Source organism: Ostrinia nubilalis, chromosome 2, assembly GCF_963855985.1.
Source record: "Ostrinia nubilalis chromosome 2, ilOstNubi1.1, whole genome shotgun sequence".
Taxonomy (NCBI): Eukaryota; Metazoa; Arthropoda; class Insecta; order Lepidoptera; family Crambidae; genus Ostrinia; species Ostrinia nubilalis.
This window is the reverse complement of record NC_087089.1, coordinates 6,544,001-6,566,565: the sequence shown is the minus strand read 5'-3', so window position 1 is coordinate 6,566,565 and position 22,565 is coordinate 6,544,001. Positions and strand designations below refer to the sequence as shown.

Sequence of the window (22,565 nt, the reverse complement as noted above, 5' to 3'; positions counted from 1 at the left end):
CCATAAAAATGGGGAAAAGCTATATTTGTATGAATATATTTGTGAAATATACACGCTAGTAACAAGTGGGTTAAAAAGAATAATCATCAATAATCATCATCAAATTCGTTTGATACGAATATTTTGATATGTCTCTCATACATATTATTTCGTGACTTCAGTAGAGAACCATCAGATCCACGCCTGACAAGAGCAGTCCGACGTACTTCCTATAAAAACAAAAAGTATAAAATTAATTTAAAATATCAGTCAATGATAACATGTCTTATTTTGCTAGTTAATCACGGGTTTTTTTCCTACCTTTACTGGTTCTAAAATAGCATGGTGACTTGACCTTCTTGATGTCGGTGGACCAGTGATAGATGATGCGCGTGAAGAAGGTAAAGGACTCTGAAATGTATAATGATTGAACATAAAATTTTTGCTGGTACTAAGTTGTTACTTCATGCTTTTGTTATTATCAATGACATCTTACTTTTAATGCTGGTACGAAACCAAAATCTGATGGCAATGGTTGCATTAGTATGCTATGCACGCCTTCTTCTGATGCTACAGAAACAATTGATGGACGGGCTGAAAGTTGCTGCGCCAGAAGTATCGGATCAGCATCTAAAATTAATAATGCAAAGTTGGAAAACATCATTATTATTAAGTAAAAGATAAATAATTATATCTTTGATCTTATCTATGGCTCAGACGTTAAGGCGTGGTGTAAATCACTTGTTCAAATATTTCTGCAAAAGCTGAGAAGGAATTTAAATGGCTCATCCATCATACAAACTTTAAAAACAACTTTGATTGAAATTGTTGCTGTATACCTATTATTTTTGGTGCCTGGTCATTTACTGAAAGTGAATTATTGGCTGTAATTCATGGAAAGTAAAATCCAATTCCAAGTACATATTGCAGATGTCCCATTACTTCGTTACATCAAATTAAATTAAAAAAAACCCGCAAATTACCAATATTCATGCATTTTGCTACTCTTCGAGCTTGGACGACTCTTCCAGCACTTCTTCTAAACCTGATCCCTTTTTCGGCTTCTCTTCTGAGCCTTTGACTAGAGGCTGCCGCTTCTGCTATTGCCATAGCAACTGAACTCATTCCAGATCTTTTCAAATTTATGTCAATAATATAGCTCAAGCATATTGCATTTGACAATGTATAATCACTCGGCTAAAATTAAACGTCGTTAATTTTTAGTTGAATTGTTCTTAGAATTTATTCAGAAATAAAAATGAAACTTAATTATGTTAAAATAATAATTATCATTTCGAAATAAACTTTGTAATAAAGAATACATACAGATCCAATATCATTAACACTAATGTCCAATGATCTCAAAGGTGTTTTCACCAGACCAATTGCTCTTGCCAGTAGCTCACCACAAGTTGGCGGATTTTCAGCACTGGTAGCAGACCAAACACCAGTTGGAGCTTTTGTCAGTGGTCCTGGGGTAATGCCGCAACCAGATATGTTCAACCTTTGAAATAGTAGCAAGATTTAATTAACGATCATTTAATACATATTTTTATTACGCTTAATTGATTAACCGCTTGAGTCCCAGACGGCATTAATTAATGTCATAACAATTGATTATCTATTGTGTCTAGATTCGCGGATCTTGAAGTATTAATATATAAAATAATATTATAAAAAAGTATTTACGATGTTAAATTACACCCTCTTGCAAGAGAAACAGCAATGTGAGCTATCCCTTCAGAACCAAGTTTATTATTTAATCTCAAATCCAAATTTCGAATCCCACAACCGGCATGATTCAATGCGTGTGATATACTTTCAGCTCCTGTAGGACCTGAAACAGTATTGATATTTCATAAGACAGCAAATCCAATTAATTGAATAAGTAAATAGATAAAAATAAACCAATTACTAAGTTACCAAATATATTGTCCACTAAGAGAAGATTGCGCAGGTTTTCATGCCGGGATACAAATTTTGCAACAGAGGCTGCACCATCGTTCGAAATTTTGCAATGACTAAAATCAAGAGTTTCTAAATGCTCGTGATCAGTTAATCCACGAAGAATGTATTTTACTCTTTGGCAATTCATATCGCTTCTAGTAATTCTGAAAAAGGTGAATTCAAATAAATAATGGTTGATGTGATGATAAAGTCAGTTTTTGATTTGTGCCCAAACATAGGTGTACGCGCCAGCATTAAAACCTCATGCAATTCAAACTCATGTCACACTATTCTATCACTCATTCTGACAGTCCTTTTCCTATCCTCTCCCTCCCACCTTCAGTCTCGCTCTCGCATCGCAACGCGCCGCTTCGCCTACCTATCTGGGCGTTTATTACTAAATAAGTATCCAAAATAAACCAATTCAAATAAACACAAATCGCGCGCTAAACTCATCTCAATAAAAATTCAAGTGTTTGTGAAAGTGAAAGAAGAACCAAGCTTGGACCGTCCTGTGGAGTCTGCTCAATCGAAGGTATCCCATCCCATTCCTATCCCAATCTCCTACAACTCCTTTCTGGTCCTACCGAGCCGCATGGTTCATTTCCTATCCTTTACACTTACAGAAAATCACAACTACACATTTTCACGCATCCGTCATTTTGACAACTCTCTAGAAAATTCTAGAAAATTCGCTCGTTTGACACATTCTTTCTGGAAATTTCGATTCGTTTGACATTTGACACATTCTAGAAATTACTATTCGCTCAAACGTCAACTCGTTGTTTGTAAACACGTATATTTTAAAAATTCAATCTTTTTCAATTTTATTTCAATTCAATTTCAAATTCGTTTAACTACGCTACGCATTTTATTTTCCTACTGGATTATAAATAAATACGCACAACTCAACTCATTTTTAACGCTAGCTCTCGTGCGTGTGTTTGCTCACCTACAATACAATGGAGGGAGTAAAACGCAAAATTAATTTGCTTGAAGCTAAAAAAGAAGCGCTTTTTCAGAGGGTTCAGGAACTATACGACCTCAGCCTAAAGGTCTCCGACCCTCAGATTGAACAAATTTTCATGTCTCGCATGCATTCGATTGAAAAAACAAGATCGGATTTTCTTGATACTATTGACGAACTTAATTTGTGTTATATGAAAAATGATGAGGAACTCAAACCTACATTTGCCGCACTCAACTCGTTTGACGATTTGTACTGTAACACCCTTTCGGTGCAAAGCTCCATCGCACAACTAAGGGCCAACACAGAGCGTCGCAAACAGGATTTCATAAAAAAATTACCGCCTTTAGAACTAGTCTCTTTCGACGGAGCCCCTTCCAAGTGGCCCGTTTTCTACCAAAATTTTAAAACTCTTATTCATGAGAACACTGGTTTGTCTCCAGGTGAAAAGGCTCAATACTTAATAGGAAAACTTTCCGGAAAAGCACTTACAATTTGCTCGGGTATTCCACCTACTGGTGAGAACTATTTCATAATTTGGAACAACCTATTAGAAAAATACCAAGACATAAGAGTACAAGCCTCTATGTATTTGGAACAGTTAATAAATTTCAAATCGCAATCTTTAGATGAATTTTTGGAACAGTATTGCTCAGCTGAAGCTGCCTTACGGCGTTTACAGATTGATGACCTTTCCGATTTCATTTTGACTCATATTGCTCTCAGTAAATTAGACAAAGACACTCTAAATTTATTTGAACAATCCATTAAGCACGTAAAAATGCCTACGTTTAATGATCTCAAGACTTTTATAAAAGAACAGAATAAGATCCATTCTTTACGCTCATCTTTTACGCAGAATAAGCTGTACGTTAATAATAAAACGAATTTCGCATCGCAGTCTAAAAACTCGAAACCGACACAGTCGTTTGTTTCTAATACAGCTTCTGGAGTAAAACCCAATCAACATTACTTCCAATCTCAACCGAATTCGCAAGGCTCATACACTCCATCCGCTGTACGCAAGAATTGTCAACTTTGTAAGACGGAACCTGAACATGCCCTGTTCAAATGCAGTTATTTTCGCTCGAAAAATGCGCCAACTCGCTACTCTTTAGTGAAAAAATGTAACTTCTGCCTCAATTGTTTAGGCTTTCATAATGTTAAATATTGCAAATCTCAAAATCGGTGCGCAGTTTGCCAACGTAAACATCACACTCTTATTCATTTAGACAACTTTAACGTGAATAGACCTATGACGTCACAGCAGCTGACTTGCAGCGCGACGCTTTCGCCGACCGACGCATCCATGTCCGCGCCCGGTCCGGTCACGCCGCCGTTGCAATCGATGCCAACCAACAATGTGTCTCTCTCTGCAGTCACGCCGTCGATCGCTGATGAATCTAGTACCACGGTCTTATTACCCACCGCGTCAGTGTATACTTATGACAATAATAAGACGTGTCAAAAATTACGCGTGTTTCTAGACACAGGTTCGATGAGCAACTTTATCACAAATAAATGTTGTGCGCGACTGAACTTAAAAGTCAATCCGCTACCTACCACTATTAAGGGCATAGGTCAGTCTAAAAGTGTGTCGCTAGGATATGTATCTTTCACAATTGCCTCACGCTTTGATCCCAGGTGTAAATACACAATTAACGCACGCGTCATTGATACAATAACCGATTATTTACCTAATGTAAAGGTTGACATAACCCAGTTATCACATTTACAAGGTCTTCCTATGGCTGATGACAGCTTCGATATCCCTGCTGAAATCGATTGTTTGTTAGGCAATGAGATATTCCCGCTTCTTTTAGGTAGTAATAAAATAACTTCACCGCAATCCTCTGTCATCGCTATCGAAACCACGCTCGGATATCTCGCTATGGGACGCGCTCAGTGCTACTCAGCTCATTCACGCAATGATAATAAAGCATTCTTTTGCAATGTAGACTCGCACTCATTAGAATCACTCACGCAACGCTTTTGGGAGCTTGAAAGTGTACCTACTAAGAGACACATCAGCCCTGACGATGATATATGTGAAAACATTTTCCAATCAACTCATTCTCGCGACGACTCTGGGACGTATACCGTTTCTTTGCCATTTAAACTTGACCCATCAGAACTCGGCGATTCTTACTTTACTGCTAGGCGTCGCTTTTATAACTTAGAGAAAAGGTTAGACTCAACTCCGGGCTTACGCACTAACTATAATGAAAATATTCAAGACTGTATCGATCGCGGTTTTCTGTCAAAAGTCGAAAACGCATCGAATTCAGAGGAAAATACTCCAAATTATTATATACCTCATCATGCAGTATACCGACCAGATAAACTCACTTCAAAAACTCGAGTCGTTTTAGATGCAAGTTGTAAAACAACCTCTGGAAAGTCGTTAAATGATGTTCTTTACACTGGCCCAAACTTACAAAGTAATATTTTTGATCTTTTAATTAACTTACGCATTTTCTCAGTCGCTTTATCTGCTGATATTGAAAAGATGTATTTCTGTGTAAAGCTTGATCAAAATCACCACCCGTTTCAACGCATATTATTTCGATTTGATCCTGAATCACCGATTGATACTTATCAATACAATAGGGTTTCTTTTGGCGTTTCTAGCTCGCCTTACCTCGCTATGCGTGTCGTTCGCCAACTCGCTGAGGACGAGCGCGCGAATTATCCTATCGCCGCGTCTGAAGCTCAATCCTGTATGTATATGGACGATTATGTCTCATCGATGGACGGGTTAGAAAAAGCTGAACAATCTTACCATCAAATGGTTAAGATGTTCATGGCCGGGGGGTTTAAAATGGTTAAGTGGATCTCGAACAACCCTGAGCTTATAAATAAGATTCCCGATTTGCATAAAAATCCACAGCTCGTCGATTTTGACACTGACTCAGAAATTACGACAAAAATCATAGGCATGCAGTGGCTTCCTAATGATGACGTTTTTCTTTACAAAATTAACTCTACTAACTCTGACCAATGCACAAAACGCACGATTCTTTCCGCAACCGCTAGATTATTCGACCCTTTGGGTTTGCTAGGCCCTGTGACAGCGTTTCTCAAACTTTTAATTCAAGAATGCTGGCAGCGCGAACTTGAATGGGATCAGCCAGTTCCAGACTCAATAAAAAATAAATGGAATCGGTTTGATAGTGAGATTAACTATTTATCGCAATTAAAAATACCTCGTCACATAGGAATCACCGCGGGTTGTCACGTCACTATCATGGGCTTCGCGGACGCCAGCGAAGTATGCTACGGAGCTGTGGTTTATGTGCGCGTGAGCTCTGATGCAGATTCACCCGGTGAAGTCTTTCTTATCGCATCCAAATCGCGCGTCGCGCCTTTAAAGAAAATATCTCTTGCGCGGCTTGAACTGTGCGCAGCGCTGCTCTTGACAAATCTTTTATTATCGGTTCGCGATAGTATAGAGAATCGTTATGCTGTTAACTCAATTTACGCATTTTCAGACTCGACTGTCACTCTCACGTGGATACATTCTCCCGCGTACAAATTTCACACATTTGTTGCGAATAGAATTACTGAAATTAATTCGAAACTCAACGCCAAAATTTGGTATCATGTTAATGGAAATGAAAATCCTGCAGATGTAATATCGCGACCTGTAACTCCTAAAGCATTATTAAATCAATTAAATTGGTTTCACTCTCCTCAATGGACAGCTCAGCCAATCTCGCAATGGCCTATCGAGCCATTTCAAGTTTCATCTAACAGTGTTCGACTGGAAGAGAAAACTATCGCTCTTGTTTCAGAGACAAGCTCTCAATCGAACTCTCACTTTTTCGATCGATTAATTGATCGCATTTCCACGTACCCAAAATTATTACGCGCTACTGTGTACGTGTTACGCTTCGCTAAAATACTACGTTCAAACGGAGTGGTTACATCCTCTGATTTAGAACTCGCTGAACTCTATTTAGTACGCCATATACAGGCGCTATTTTTTGCTCAAGATATGCACGCAATTAAAAATAATAAACCCTTTAACAAATCGCTTCTCAAACTTAACCCTTTCATTGACTCTGATAATATACTTCGTGTCGGAGGTCGACTCACTCACTCTCAACTCAACTATGGACAAAAGCATCCAATCATTCTATCGCCTAAACATCGCTTCACTCAACTTTTAGTTGATTACTTTCATGTATGTAATTTACATACTGGTCCTTCACTTCTACTCAGTCTGCTTAGACAGAAATTTTGGATACTTTCCGCACGTAACTTAGTACGTCAAAGAGTGCATCAATGCAATATCTGTTTTCGTTTAAACCCTAAATCTACAAACCCTCTTATGGGCGACTTGCCATCATTTCGCGTTTCAGAAGCTAAAGCCTTTGTTTATACATCGGTCGATTATGCAGGTCCCTTCTTTATTACTCACATTCGCCGCAGAGGTGTTAAAAGCCAGAAGGCTTATATTTGTTTATTTTGCTGTCTTACAACTAAGGCTCTACACATAGAGTTAGTTTCAGACTTAAGCTCTGATCTATTTCTCGCCGCTTTTCGTCGATTCATTTGTAGAAGAGGCCCCGTTTCCATGATATATAGCGACGGAGGTACTAACTTCATTGGCGCTAAACGCAAGCTTGACGAAATTTACGCTCTTTTGGAATCTGACTCTCACAAAAATTATTTAAGTTCACATTTGGCTGAACAACGCATTAAGTTTCTTCATAGTCCACCATATGGTCCGCACTTTAACGGCATCACAGAGATAAATGTTCGTTATGTAAAAACGCATCTTTATAAAGTTATTGGTCTTCAAGTGTTAACATACGAAGAGTTCAACACTGTACTTGTACAAATAGAAGGCTTATTGAATAGTCGACCATTGTGTGTTCTTAGCTCTGACCCATCTGATATATCCGCTCTCACTCCCAATCACTTTCTCAATATTACTCCACTGAAATTCTTACCAGTAGAGAATGTCTCTGATATTTCTGACAATCGGTTAACGCGTTATCAGTTAGTCAATAAATTAGTGCAAAGCTTTTGGCGTCGCTGGAGTCAGGAGTATTTAACTTCTCTACAACGCCGTGAAAAGTGGAATACGGTGACCAAACCGATAGATGTGGGCTCTGTTGTTGTTATAAAAGATGACAATGCGCATCCTCTTTGTTGGCCATTGGGTGTGGTTGAGGAAGTATATCCCGGAAAGGACAAAATCATTCGCACCTTAAAGATTCGCACTGCAACCGGTACTTATGTTCGGCCTGTAGTTAGAGTTTGTCCTCTTCCTTTACAGTAACTCAAATAATGCTCTTAACTTAATTTTTTTCTTAACTTTAATTTAACTCAACTTTAATTTTAATTTAACTCAACTTTAACGCTTATAACTCGTTTAGTTCTCTCTAACGCATGTTTTTTTTTACGTTTTTAACTTTATTTTTTTTTACAAACGCTACTCAATCTAGAGGAAGACCTCTAGGCCGGGGGAGTTGTACGCGCCAGCATTAAAACCTCATGCAATTCAAACTCATGTCACACTATTCTATCACTCATTCTGACAGTCCTTTTCCTATCCTCTCCCTCCCACCTTCAGTCTCGCTCTCGCATCGCAACGCGCCGCTTCGCCTACCTATCTGGGCGTTTATTACTAAATAAGTATCCAAAATAAACCAATTCAAATAAACACAAATCGCGCGCTAAACTCATCTCAATAAAAATTCAAGTGTTTGTGAAAGTGAAAGAAGAACCAAGCTTGGACCGTCCTGTGGAGTCTGCTCAATCGAAGGTATCCCATCCCATTCCTATCCCAATCTCCTACAATAGGTCCGTTGGTAACTAAAATCAATTTACTAAATTTCCTTCTTACCTGAGTATTTTCAGCTGAGAGCATTTCTCCAGACCGTGGGATAAATTTTTTGCATCATTGTTTGTAAATTGAAACTGATCCTTGCGATAATCTACACTGATGTTACGTAGTTGGTATGTAATATGCAACTCAACTAAGTTAGTTAAGCTGCCTAAGGCAGCGTGTAGGGAAATGTGATCTAAAAAGTCAAACAAAACATTATCTATGTAATTCTATTATGCATATCAAAAAGTTACATTGTCTTATATGCACTGGTAGGATAGGGCGACTCAGAGAACCAATAGATAAAATAAATCTTTGATCGTATGGTTGAATTAACATGAGATTCTGAAAATCGCCTGCAAGTTAAGTCAGTGATAACATTCAATAATTAAAAAAGGTACATCGTTAAAAAAATACAATTTAAGAATCTTACCCCGTGATAGGATGTTATCACCATTTCGTTTGATATCGGTTTTGTTACCATTCGACCGTTGACTTGTTATAAGATCGGCCATTTCTGGTGATGTAGTTCTTTGCATGGGGATATCTGAAGGTACCAGACTTCGAATTGATAGTGATTGAATATACGGCCCACATAGTTTCACCAACGTGTTAACCTGTTGGTAAGATTCATAAGACATTCGGAAGACATAGCGTGGGCAGGCCTCCCACTAGGTGGACCGACGATCTGGTGAAGGTCTCGGGAGGTACCTGGATGCGAGCGGCGCAGAAATGGTCTTTGTGGAAATCTTTGGGGGAGGCCTTTGTCCAGCAGTGGACGTCTTTCGGCTGAAACGAATGAATGAACGAAACGAACATACGAAATTTATAAATCTGATAAAAAATATGATTGCACCAAGCTATAAAGCTCAGAAAAACTATTAATTTGCATAGAGTAATTAAGTAAATCAATAAATATTGCTTAATAACGGTAGTTTGGTACCTTTTCAGGATCATAATGGCGTGGATTCATATTTTCTAAGATATCAGCATAATGTCGCTCAAGGTAAACGTTTATCCACCTTCGACCATTCGATATTGTAGGAGAATCAGTCCATCTTGAAGTATAACATCGTTTCCAAAATATATCGCTTTTTATGTTATCTACCAAAATTTGAAGAGGTACGTCAGTATTAAGAATTCTTAAAAAATACTCGCGATCCTTTGCCACAAATTGATGCAATTTAGGATATCCTGAAAAAAAAAAAAGGTATTATACCAACTTAAAGAACGACATTTTTAATCAAAGTATTATAATAATTAAGGCATAATATTACCTGACCAATTCTCACTTATAGTTTCAATACATAGAGATGCAAGAGATTTCGGGTGACGATAATCCCATTCTAAGCTTTCAGATTTTATTTTACGATTAGGTTCAATGCTTTCAGGTTGTTTATAAGCTAAGTATGTATTATAACTAATGCTATCTATTAATTTCATGATGCAAAAAAGACAAAATGTTAACATACGATAATGTACTACCAGGTATTAGGTACCACCTACTAACAGTAATCAATAACAAAATTATTTTTCGTATTAATGTTGTTGCTAAGATACAATTGTTTTGTTATCTTTAGCAACCATTGATTTTCCCATTAAAACAAAACATGCAAAACGGGTTTCATGGGTAAACTATTCTATGGTTCTTGCAACATTAATATAACCTATAGTTTTTAAAATTAAATAATGAGTTTTGTTATTACTGTTTTTTAGTTGTAAGTTTGTTTTATTATTTTATTTAGTTTTAGCACATTTTTGGATATCTTGTTACGCTTTTGGGCATTTTTTTTTACATTTATAGGGAAAATCTTGTCTTGCGGCTTGAAGCTCCTGAAAATTCGGCCAATGGTAGAAATTTCCAGGCCAGGAAGGATTTAAAAAAAAAAAAAAAAAAACAAATAACGTGTCTATGATTTCATACGTAATCTGTAGAGATTGTCATTAATGTCAAAAATACTTTAATCTGTCAAAGTATACTTTGGCTGGGGGATTTAATTATTTTTATGAAAATTGGAAATTTTATTAGAATAATCATTTATTTTTTGCGTACCTATTATCACAATGGACAAACACAATAGTTCAGAAATATTATCATCAGATTTTTCGCTCTCTAAAAATGCCAGTTCTGATTCGTTGGATTCCGATTCGAAATCAAGTTCATTGAATTCTAAACACGGACAGGACTCCGTAAGTTTCCTAAAAGGATTAAATTTATTCTTACAGAGTGCCGTAATGGTAACCATGTCATTTCCTGTAGGCTTAACTTAGTTTTAGTCGATTAGTCAAGCATTGGTATATGAATAGAGTACTTGTCTCTACAAATAATATTGTTCCATTATGAGTAAAACTAAAACTGTTCATGTTTGCTTGTTTGTTAACCGTATGCACAGTAGTAGACAGCACTCTGAGCTGTTCAAGGCAGGTTTTAGATGTGTTACTATAAATCCTATTGAAAATAATGTTATCAGTGACTTTAATCTTAGATTCCTTTTTAGTTACTCATGTGTTTGGTATAGTATTATATCATTTTTAGTTTTGTACATGTGTGTAACTGGACAATAATTTATTTCAGCCGCATGTATTGGGTGATATACAGTTGCTTGACAATGAAAAGGTGATGAGTGTGGCACGTGATGTCACATACTTGTGCCCCTTCAGTGGACCAATCCGAGGAGTCCTGAAAGTCACCAATTACCAACTCCACTTCAGACCGTTAGATGCGGCAGCCCTGCAGTGCACACTTAGTGTTCCACTGGGCGTTGTAAGTAGAAATATTTATTTGGTTGGTAGATAAATAAATTGTTTTCCTGTTCTAATTATTAATATAAAGTTCTTCCCTCCTATCAATATTAATTACAGGCTATTTTTTATTGTAGGTATCCCGCATTGAAAAAGTAGGAGGTGCTTCATCTAAAGGAGAAAATTCATATGGTATCGAAGTATTTTGTAAGGTCAGTAAATATAAGTTTATTTAGTCTATGGCCGGTAAATATAAGTTTATAAGTTCATAAGGTGTGAAATTAAATTTACCTAAATAATAATGCTTTTGTATTGTTTTCCAGGATATGAGAAATCTTCGTTTTGCACACAAACAAGAAAACCATTCCAGGCGTGGCATTTTCGAAAAACTACAGCAACTTGCGTTCCCTCTGTCTCACAGACTTCCATTGTTTGCATTCAGTTACTCTGAGCACTTCCCAGAAGATGGCTGGCATGTGTATGAGCCAATTGCAGAGCTCAGGAGAATGGTAAAAGTTTTGTTTAATACTTTCATTTCAGTATCAAAAACCTACCCATTTGTTAAGTTTGTGGGAATGGTATAATAGTTTTAAGAGCTAAAAATATCCTCACTTATTTGTGTACAGATATTTTTAGTAATTAATAATACTGCCTAAAATTAGTTAGCTAATTTTTAATGTCTTGCTCAGAGGGAATGTGTCAGATAGTACCTACCTAGAATATTTGACTCTGTTACTTGCACCATTCTAAAACTAGTTATAAGGCAATGGCCAGTATCTCAACAGTAACCATAACCATTATCCTTATATTGTTTAGTAAGAAACAAGTTTCATAATGTGTAACGTTTGTGACAGTGTGATCAATTTGAGTTCACATATTTCACACTTGAAGCAATTTTCAAGTAAAAAAAAGTTGTTTATTTTATCTTAGGGTGTAAACAACGACATGTGGCGCATAACTCGCATCAACGACAAGTACGAAGTGTGCGACAGTTACCCTGCAGTGTGGGCGGTGCCGGCGGCGGCTAACGATGACCTTCTCCGGTCGGTCGCTGCGTTCAGGTCGCGAGGACGGATACCGGTGCTGGCGTGGATACACCCGAGCTCACAGGCGACCATATCTAGGTGCAGCCAGCCACTTGTTGGGGTGAGAAAGATTTTTTTTTAGTTTTAAACATCATACAGGATATCCTGAGGAGGTACTTGATTGGACACTGGCTCATTCTGCATGAGAGATAAAAGTAACAATATTTTTTTTACATCTTTTTGTGATTAAGAGTAGGCGCACACCGTTGATTTTTAGTTGGCCGATAGTTGTGCCCGATTTTAATTTGTATGAAGAATCGGCCAAATCGAATCGGCGTAGTGTGCGCACTCCCATACATGCCCATACTGATCAACTGCCCGACTAAACTATCGGCCGACGAAAAATCAACGGTGTGCGCCTACTCTAAGAAGGCGCATAACTCAGTGCCTGAGGCATGGGAGCAGCACGGGAGGGTGTTATTGAGATGTAAAACGTCATCGAGACTTCAGATGTGCGTCAGATTTGTATGCTCTGTCACGTCATATTATGTCAATGTCACCCCTCCTGTGTCACTCCCAGTTAAGCACTAGACCTATAGCTGGCAATGGCTAAATGAAAAAAGCGGCACATCGTATTTAGCGGTATTTCTTGGTGAAGGCTTATGTCAGTACAGCCCGATAGAGTTAACTGCTTACCTCGAAGGAATGCGACTCTCCCTTCTACTTACTTACCCGCACACCTCCCCGCTATCGCCCCGTCGACGTGACGTCACGGTTACCAGGTACGCAGTTAACTCGACCGGGTCATAGTGGACTGCCATTGGAAATAAATATGTATGAGTCTTGTAAACAAAAAGATTAACTTGTCACAAACATGATGTGTCACACCAATTGAACAAAATTGATGTTTACGAGTAATCAATTCAAGTCTTAAATCAAGGAACTAGAAATTGAGTCTGTTCTCACAGTGTAAATTGAATTAGCACTATCATTTTAACAACCGCAAAATTGACCTTCAGGCTTCCTCCTTCGACTAAAATAACACATGCATAATCGTTACGATATCGATGTCTAATTGGATAATCACGTTTGTAAATACATTATGTATATGTATCATGTCTGGCATAGAGTATGGTATAGTTTTTAATATAAGTAATTTGCGGTGTTAATAAGGACACTCAAATTAAGTCCTGTTGTACAATGAGTGATTAGAGAATATGAGTCACATTTTAGAAATCTACCATTATTTCTATGATCATATTCAAAGCAAAATACTTAGGTTTGAGATAGTTTAATACGTTGAAATTAAGTATGTTATTGTAAGTTTGTTTTCGGTCTGAAATCCTGACTGAACCACACCTTGTCCTCTTTCCTCTCCAGTCTATTGTCTATGTACAATAATGTACATGTAATGCAAATAAATGATTTGATTTGTCCTTTATACTGACGTCATTCTATAGGTTAGCGGTAAACGCAGCCGTGAGGACGAGCGTTACATCCAGCTGATTATGGACGCCAACGCGCAGGCTCACAAGCTGTTCATAATGGACGCCCGGCCCAGTGCAAACGCCATCGCTAACAAGGCGAAAGGAGGCGGGTAAGACCATCCAATATTAATTTTAAAGTCGAGTATTCTATTGCAGATATAACCGCAAAAAATATGCCGCAAATAAGCAATACACACGATTGATAATGAGGCGCCAATAGCCCATCAGTGTCAGTATCGAACTATCGATTTGAGGGTAGGTACTTCGACTATGAACCCTATCGTCTTCTGGACTAAATGTGGTGATCCCTACTCTTTAGTAAAATAAAGTAAATGCAACTTCTTTAGCGTCTTAATATTTTTTCGTCGATCGCTTTTCTAAATGCATGTTTTGCAAATAATAAATCGTACTTCGGTTTTTACAGATATGAATCGGAAGATGCCTATCAAAATGCTGAACTTGTCTTCCTTGATATTCACAACATACACGTGATGAGGGAAAGTCTGCGAAAACTGAAAGAGCTTTGTTTTCCACAGATCGATCAAACTAGGTATTTATAGATAATCGTTTTATTAAGTGTATTGTTTCCAATAAGATTGATGCCGTTAGAAAGTAGCTACGCGCAATAAAATTGTATATTCAATATTATGAGGAGATTTGTCGTCGTTGTTGTGTCACGGACGATTAATTAGATTGTTTATTTTTCAGATGGTTTAGCGGAATAGAGGCTAGTTGCTGGTTGAAACATATCAAATGCATACTAGCTGGCGCTGTTCGCATTGTAGACAAGGTTTGTCCTTTGTATATTATAATGTATACTAGCCGTGTAATTAAATTCGTCTATGAATAACCGGTAATTGAATAGCCGTGTTCGTATTGCTATTCGCTTGTCAATCACCACTTCAGTGGTCACTGTAGATGTCGTCTACCTAGATAGTAGACTCATTTGTAACTGCCTAATATTTCTCTCTGAACATACCCGTGTGTTGGAGAATCGTTCGACGACGGCTTAAGGCCGGGTAGCAGAGAAAATGGCGAAAATGAGGTTTTCATTTTTCATTTTTGAGGTACTAAACAGTAAAATTAAAGGCTAAGATTTTTATTGGGCATAGTTGAGGATATTTTCTAGGGCTATTAACGGATGGAAACACGATTTGATGAAGTTGACTCGATAGAATATATTCCCAAAGTTACCTCTATTCGTTTTCTATTTATGGTTTTATTTTTAAAATAAGCGATTTGAGATTCTAAATCTTTTACTAAACTAAAGTTCAGAAATAACTTGAGGGCTTTTAACGGATGAAATTTTTATATTGCGTCTTATTTAGTTACTATGTTAAAAAATGTGGAAAAAATCGTCCATGACGGCTTGGACAATCTCAATCAGTCGCGCGGTGGCGCTTACGGAGGACGGACGCGTGTCAGTTTTGTGGCGACTACGTCCCACTTACGCCTCATACCAATTGATTAAAATATACTTAATTGTAATACTTCTCGTACAAACTTAAGATGTAAATGCTTTGTTAGTTCTAGCGTGTTAATTTTAGAGCATGGTAATTTTAGTTTCTCACGCACCTGCAATTTTAGGATTTTATTGTCGGAATGTTAAACCCAAGTCTTTTTAGTGTTTCGCCGACGTAACATGTGGTCCATTGTTAGTCTATATAATTATTGCAGGTGTCTGTGTATCAAGCAACACCAACCTTTGTAATGTATTTCTATTGTTTGTTGTTTACTTTGTATTATGTTTGAGCCAACCTTTGCCATGTGTTTCATGCTAATTGTTTTGTTTGTATCTTCGTGGTATTTTCACTTTGTTTTACGATGGTTACCTGAAAAGGCCGCCGACCGTCGAGAGAAAAACCAATGTTTAGTTTAGTCAGTCAGTACGCAACCTCGGTACCGGTCGGACGCCTTGAAGGCCCATCCTCGCGCTTACACAATACAGTTACCGTCTTACCAGTCTATATGAACTTTTATTTATAAAAACCTACGAACCCTGCTACCCGAGTATAGAGCGCCGACAGTTTTTTGGCCGTGACAGTTCGCGATTTGTCAATATTTTTGACAATGATGACTTTGATGAGTCACAGTATAATAATATCAGTGTTACTGGAGAAAGCTTAAATTTTTGATAATTAAGAGTTATCAATTTTGTCTACCTATTGAAATTTAAATCGTTCGCATCCTTTTAAACGAAGACTCTACTCATGATACATAGTACATTCCTCAAATATGAGACAAAACCAATGAGTTAAAATTACATTTTAATAGTACCTACATACAATCGTCTTACACTCTTTAGAAGAGCACACTGACTCAAATAAATAATAAAAAATACTGTCTAAGGTCTGTAGCTAAAGGTCTAAGCTGTAAGATAGAAGAATCTTCTAGCCAAAAAGATGGCAGATGCAGCAGATGTCAACGGATTTAAAACTGGAGTTCATATGACTCCTTGTAGACTTGAGTCTCTAGAGCGTCCCTTCCTCCACCATGCGTAAGAATGTTTCAAAAATACTGTCTAAGGTCTGTAGCTAAAGGTCTAAGCTGCAAGATAGAAGAATCTTCTAGCCAAAAAGATGGCAGATGCAGCGGATGTCAACGGATTTAAAACTGGAGTTCATGTGACTCCTTGTAGACTTGAGTGTCTAGAGCGTCCCTTCCTCCACCATGCGTAAGAATTTTCAAAAAAATACTGTCTAAGGTCTGTAGCTAAAGGTCTACGCTGCAAGATGGAAGAATCTTCTACCCAAAAAGATGGCAGATGCAGCAGATGTAAACGGATTTAAAACTGGAGTTGATGTGACTCCTTGTAGACTTGAGTGTCTAGAGCGTCCCTTCCTCCACCATGCGTAAGAATTTTCACAAAAATACTGTCTAAGGTCTGTAGCTAAAGGTCTAAGCCGTAAGATAGAAGAATCTTATAGCCAAAAACATGGCAGATGCAGAAGATATCAACGGATTTAAAACTGGAGTTCATGTGTATCCTTGTAGTTTTGAGTCTCTAGAGCAGTGGTTCTTAACCTTTAAGTCATGAGGGACCATTTTACCAAATTTCTGTCTTGTCAGGGACCACCTCATAATCGGTCAAAACCAGTTTGACTGCAAAAATCAGTTAAAAGTGATTTTGACCAAGGTGTGCAAGTGCACATCGTGGACAACTTGGAATGCCTCCAGGGACCACCAGTGGTCCGCGGACCACCGGTTAAGAACCACTGCTCTAGAGCGTCCCTTCCTCCACCATGCGTAAGAATGTTTCAAAAATACTGTCTAAGGTCTGTAGCTAAAGGTCTAAGCTGCAAGATAAAATAATCTTCTAGCCAATAACTTTAAAACTATAATTTGAACGAATTTTGCTATTAGTGGACAAATTTCTGCTCACGATGGACTAATTATCTGCTATACTCTCGACTCTCTAAAGCACAACATTTATAAAAATTTTGCTGCGGTAATGCACTCCAGGTAACAGTGTGTGATGCTCATTGCTCATAGTGATTTTCGATACAGAGCCCCGTACATACGTTATACCTACATAAATTATGGAAAGAAAACACCCAGACCAATACAAACAAATATGTATGCAATTTTAGTATGATATTTTTATTTATTAATAAACAAAAAGACTGAACAAAATTGATGCGTGTACTGATTAATGTAATTAACCACATGCAAAGCTTTGTGAATTGCAACAACTATAATTTATTATCCAAGCTCTAAATAATCGCTACTACGAGTAACTGATCATAAAATGTTTTTCCAATCGCTCAAGCTCCCGAGGATCTACCGATAGGTCGGGTGACGTAATCTTGAAATTCTTTTAGCCGGCGTGGAACTTCCGGAAGGTCGGGTGACGCCACGCCTCTTTGAACCGTGTTTACTTTGGCAGTTATATTCTATATTTATTCGATTCTAAAATATATTCCCAAAAATTTTGAAAGTTGTTTTAATTTGTATCACTTGGATATTACGATTTGTATTAGAAAGTGCTGTGAGTGTGACGCTTGAACGGAAGGAAGTCAACCTAACCTAACCAACTGCGTATTTCTAAACTGCGTATTTCTATACTGTGTAGCCGCGAGAGCTCTTTGGCGCGCTGTCTTCGGCGAAGTATTGCGCGCGCAGATTTTGACAGCGCGAAATACCTACTTTAGCAGAAATACCAAGCCTTAATTGCAGCAATGCCAAATCATCATTATTAGTTTTCACATAATATTAATATTCAAATATTATTTTACTAGCCGCCCGCAACTTCGTACGCTTGGATCCCGTTTACCTCTCTTAGGGGTTGAATTTTGCAAAATCCCGTCTTAGTGAAGAACCCTCATGCAAAATTTGAGACTCCTAGCACTTGTAGTTTCTAAGATTTCGTGATGAGTGAGTGAGTCAGTCAGTCAGTGACCTTTCGCTTTTAACTTTTAACTGCATGCCGTGGCAGCCTGTAATTAAGATAGCACCTAGTCCTAAGACAAAATTATGTATGTAAACCCCTTTGCTTGAATTTGTGCCTGTCTTGTTGGTTGTCCTAATTAAATAAATAAATAAATAAATAAACTGTGTGTAAAATACACTTATCTTTTCAGGTGGAAAACCACAAAACATCCGTCCTCGTCCACTGTTCGGACGGGTGGGACCGTACTGCTCAGCTGACAGCGCTGGCTATGCTCATGCTGGATCCCTTCTACCGCACGTTGAGAGGCTTCGAAGTGCTCATCGAGAAGGAGTGGCTCTCGTTTGGACATAAATTCCAGTTGGTAAGAAGTTTTTTTATTAACAAAATTACATAACAAATGGATCTACAATTTTTCTAACCGCGCAAACATTGAAGCCACGATAGTCGAACGTCGACTCGAAATCAGACGAACGCGGGTTTGAATCCCGCCGCCCCTCGACTTTTACGGTGAGTCCACTTGTAAAACAAGAATTTTAGCTTATTACGAGGAGCTAACCAGAATTAGTAATTTGTGCAATACAAATTACTGTTATTCTTTATAAAAAATCCTCTGTCTGCTCCACTCCGCCTTGGTGGAAACCGGGCCTAAGAATCGATGGAATAACGTGCGCTTTTTGTAAAAAAAAATCCAATTATGATTTTGGCGCCTCTTTAGACTGCTGACCGGGAAGGCGCCCCGGCTTTTGATTTTGGGAAAAGGGATCTTCATTAACTATTAATCGCTACTTTTAATGCAATTAACCTTCATAAAGTCATTAAAATCGTGATTATTTACAAATTCGTTTTGCCAACAGCGTATAGGCCACGGAGACGAGCGTCACTCGGACGCGGATCGTTCGCCAGTATTCGTGCAGTGGGTGGACTGTGTATGGCAACTGCAACAACAGTTCCCAACTGCGTTCGAATTCACTGAGCGCCTGCTCATAACAATAGTGGACCATCTGTATTCTTGCCGCTTCGGGACTTTCCTGTTCAACACTGAACGCGAGAGGTTTAAGGAAGGTCAGTGAAATACAAAAGTTTAAATACCTAGCAAGTTTACTTACCGTGTATGGCAACTCCAGCAGTAGATCTCTATTGTATTTGAGTTCTTTAAAAGCCTTCTTCTAATAAAATTATAGTTGCGATAACTCTACTAAATTTTTCACACTTTTTATGAGCTGTCAAAACTTGGCTCGATCTTGGAAGATCTTGTATAGCAAAGACAAGTTATGACGTCACTTTTTCACCAACTCAAATGACTTACCTACTACTTATTTATTTCAAAGATTTGAAATTAATGTACTTTGGGTTTTGAGGCCTAGCCTTTTTAACATGTAGCAAGAATAATTTTGAGGGCTTTCTATACTTTCTAACACATAACTAATTGTTACAGAAGTAAAAACGAAGACAGTATCTCTCTGGTCCTACATCAACAGCCGTCAGGATCTGTACCTGAATCCGCTATACTGGGGGCCGTCCTCCTTCGGGACCTCGCCTCCGTCGCCGTATTCCAGGCCGCAAGTGGTGTTGGTGCCGGTTGCTTCGTTGAGGGTCATCAAGCTGTGGAAGGCGCTGTATTGCAGGTGGAACCCTACTATGAGACAGCAGGTAAGATATTTTTTTTACATAATATTTAATTAAGAGGACTGTTAGGAAATTGAATACTTTTTTGCAGTTTAGAATTTTTCTTTTTTACTTGTTATTGCATTGCCAGTTGGAATTATTGTCTGCATTATTGAGTCTCTCTATGAAGCAGAAATGGCCCGGAGATCCTTTCGGTCCATTTAAGTAGGCGTTTGAGGGAATACAGAGCCATCATCAAGAAGGGTTTTAATTATGTTCATGATGTTTATTAGTGGTACAACCAGTTGATATCTCTATTCGACCTAGAGGCACAGAAAGTTGTTACAGAAAGTTGAGGTCAAAACGAGTCTTATCACGATGTATTATGTACGTTCGTTCGTTACCTCCTATTGCATGGCAACTACTACTATTATTTTACACGTTCCGCAATTCCAGTCGAAACCACTCCAGTTTCATTCATTTATGACATAACATCTTTGTAACTAGGACCCTATCTACCAACGGACCAGAGAGTTAGTGGCTCTTCGGGCTCAAATAGAGGCGGCGGCGGCAGCGGCGGCGGGTGACCACGCCGCAAGACAGCACCGGCTCGGTCTGACTCCGCCGCGGGTGGCCAGTCCGCACCATGTTTGAGACAAGTAAGAAGAGCTAACACGTCACTATTAGGTATTATTAAAGGACCCACCACACTAGCGTCTTTTGAGTCTCAGTCATCTTGCCAGTGCAGCGCTGAACGTTTTTTTTTCAGACACACAAGTAACGCAATCCGGACGCGTTGACGCTGCGCAGGCGCTGAGAAGTGACGTTCAAAAGATGCTAGTGTGGGAGAGGCCTAAACAAGAAATTCGAAATTCGAATTTTAATTTTAAACTTACATTACTGGCCTTATTATTTTCAAACTCTCGTGTTTAAAAAAAGAACTCTTGCTTTTGAGGCCACTTACTTAGCATGATCACTTTCTATCAAATATTTTGATGCGTAAAAAGAGTCAAGCTTTAGGGTTTATAAAAATGTGAGAAACCATGTATAAAGTGTGAAATCTCGTGATTCTACATTTACGTAAAGTGAAAAAATATACTTTTGTTAATGATAATTATGTTTATTTGCAGGTACGGTGACACAAAATCGAGTTTCAAGTATTTAGTGCATACTTAGTAAACTTCGCGCTGCGCCTGACGGATGCCAAGTATGTTACGTTTTAAATATTAAGAATTATTGTATAAATCGTTATCCATTTTGGTTTGTGTATCGATGTTGGTAGTTGTAATAAGTATTGATCAAACATTTGAGAATATTGCCTTACATTATTATTCAATAGTAAATTTCGCGGGTGCTTTAATTTTTTTCGAAAATGAGCCGAACGGAAATGATAACTTTTAAAATAACGTTGCATTTATTTAGTAGAGTTTAGACTTAAAATTTTAGACATACCGAAATATTATTTTTGATGTTATAAGATAGACAACAATAGGTACCTGGAAAATAGATATTAGACACGGATATTGCCTTTAACATTATTATTGTTAAAGAGTACTGTATAGGCGTTTGTAGCTTCTACAAAATGTACTTATACATCAAATTAATTTTATTGTTTGTTATACTTGCCTGGTTAAAAAGCCGTTATTCTGAGTTAGCGTGGGAGGAGCTATGGCGACAAAACGTAGCCAATCAGATACGATCATAAGATGTAAATTAGCGTCGCAACAGTTTGTCATTTCTGCTGTTTAATCCATGAAATCCTGCGTTGATGTAGTTAAACAATTTGGCCCCAATTTCAATGTTGCCAAACGCACGGCACTCGTGAATCCTACCAGCTAACGTCGCCTTACCAATATAAAATAATCATTATTACCAAAGCGCTCCGCCATTATACAAAAATATAATACTTATGGTTTCGATTTTCGAAAATAATAAGTATTTTTGCAGACCTCAGAACTGTTTGTTTAATTGTATTTATCATATCTTTAAAATTCGTGTAATTACAATTTAAATTAGTGTTAAAATTTTATTATAATTTAAATTTTCTAAAATGAGATTATTTGCGTGTCTATCAGTATAAATACTGATTTTATTTACTTTGCCGTTTGTTACAAATTTACAATTAGTTCTTATTTTAGTAAAAAGTTTTTGTATTGATAAGTTCAAGTTTGGATTTTCTTATTATATGTACATTCCTCTGTGTTATAATATTTTTCATGCCAAATCAAAAGATTGTCACTTTTATGTTACATTTTTGACTCTGTTTTCATTATCATAAGAGTACTGAATTATTGTAAATAAATGAAACGGAACATAACAAATAACTTATTATAATGTATCAAAATTATTATTAATAAATGCATAAGTATTGCAAATATCATCGTTTTTATCTAAACTTTATTTTTGGTTATCCTATATGTTCACATGAATATTATCAAGTTTATTAAATAACAAAACAAAACGCAAAGTGCGATTTGATAAGGATAGTTTTGAACTTTGACTGTGTTTTAAGATGATAATCAAGGGTCCGAACTTTATTTCAAATTCAAGTTTATTGCATGTCACATTAAATAATTACAATTAG

The 22,565-nt window shown here is 37.6% G+C and overlaps 2 protein-coding genes across 2 annotated transcripts; one reads left to right on the top strand and one right to left on the bottom strand.

Annotated features, from left to right (window-relative positions):
- Nucleotides 1–77: 77 nt before the first annotated feature.
- On the bottom strand, nt 78–10,083 carry LOC135086344 (NLR family CARD domain-containing protein 3-like). The gene is made up of 11 exons (XM_063981114.1): nt 10,010–10,083; nt 9,676–9,926; nt 9,166–9,349; nt 8,751–8,928; nt 1,903–2,090; nt 1,669–1,816; nt 1,306–1,483; nt 963–1,176; nt 476–609; nt 301–390; nt 78–209 (listed from the first exon to the last, which is right to left on the bottom strand). The coding sequence occupies exons 2-11, from the start codon at nt 9,703–9,705 to the stop codon at nt 87–89; spliced, it is 1,467 nt and encodes a 488-aa protein (XP_063837184.1). The 5' UTR covers nt 9,706–9,926; nt 10,010–10,083; the 3' UTR covers nt 78–86.
- Nucleotides 10,084–10,691: 608 nt separating this feature from the next.
- Nucleotides 10,692–22,358, top strand: LOC135081140 (myotubularin-related protein 2). Its single transcript, XM_063975885.1, has 13 exons — nt 10,692–10,922; nt 11,308–11,496; nt 11,612–11,686; nt 11,798–11,983; nt 12,405–12,620; nt 13,960–14,096; nt 14,411–14,536; nt 14,695–14,776; nt 18,567–18,737; nt 19,231–19,438; nt 19,812–20,026; nt 20,489–20,640; nt 21,112–22,358. The coding sequence occupies exons 1-12, from the start codon at nt 10,797–10,799 to the stop codon at nt 20,633–20,635; spliced, it is 1,878 nt and encodes a 625-aa protein (XP_063831955.1). The 5' UTR covers nt 10,692–10,796; the 3' UTR covers nt 20,636–20,640; nt 21,112–22,358.
- Nucleotides 22,359–22,565: the final 207 nt, after the last annotated feature.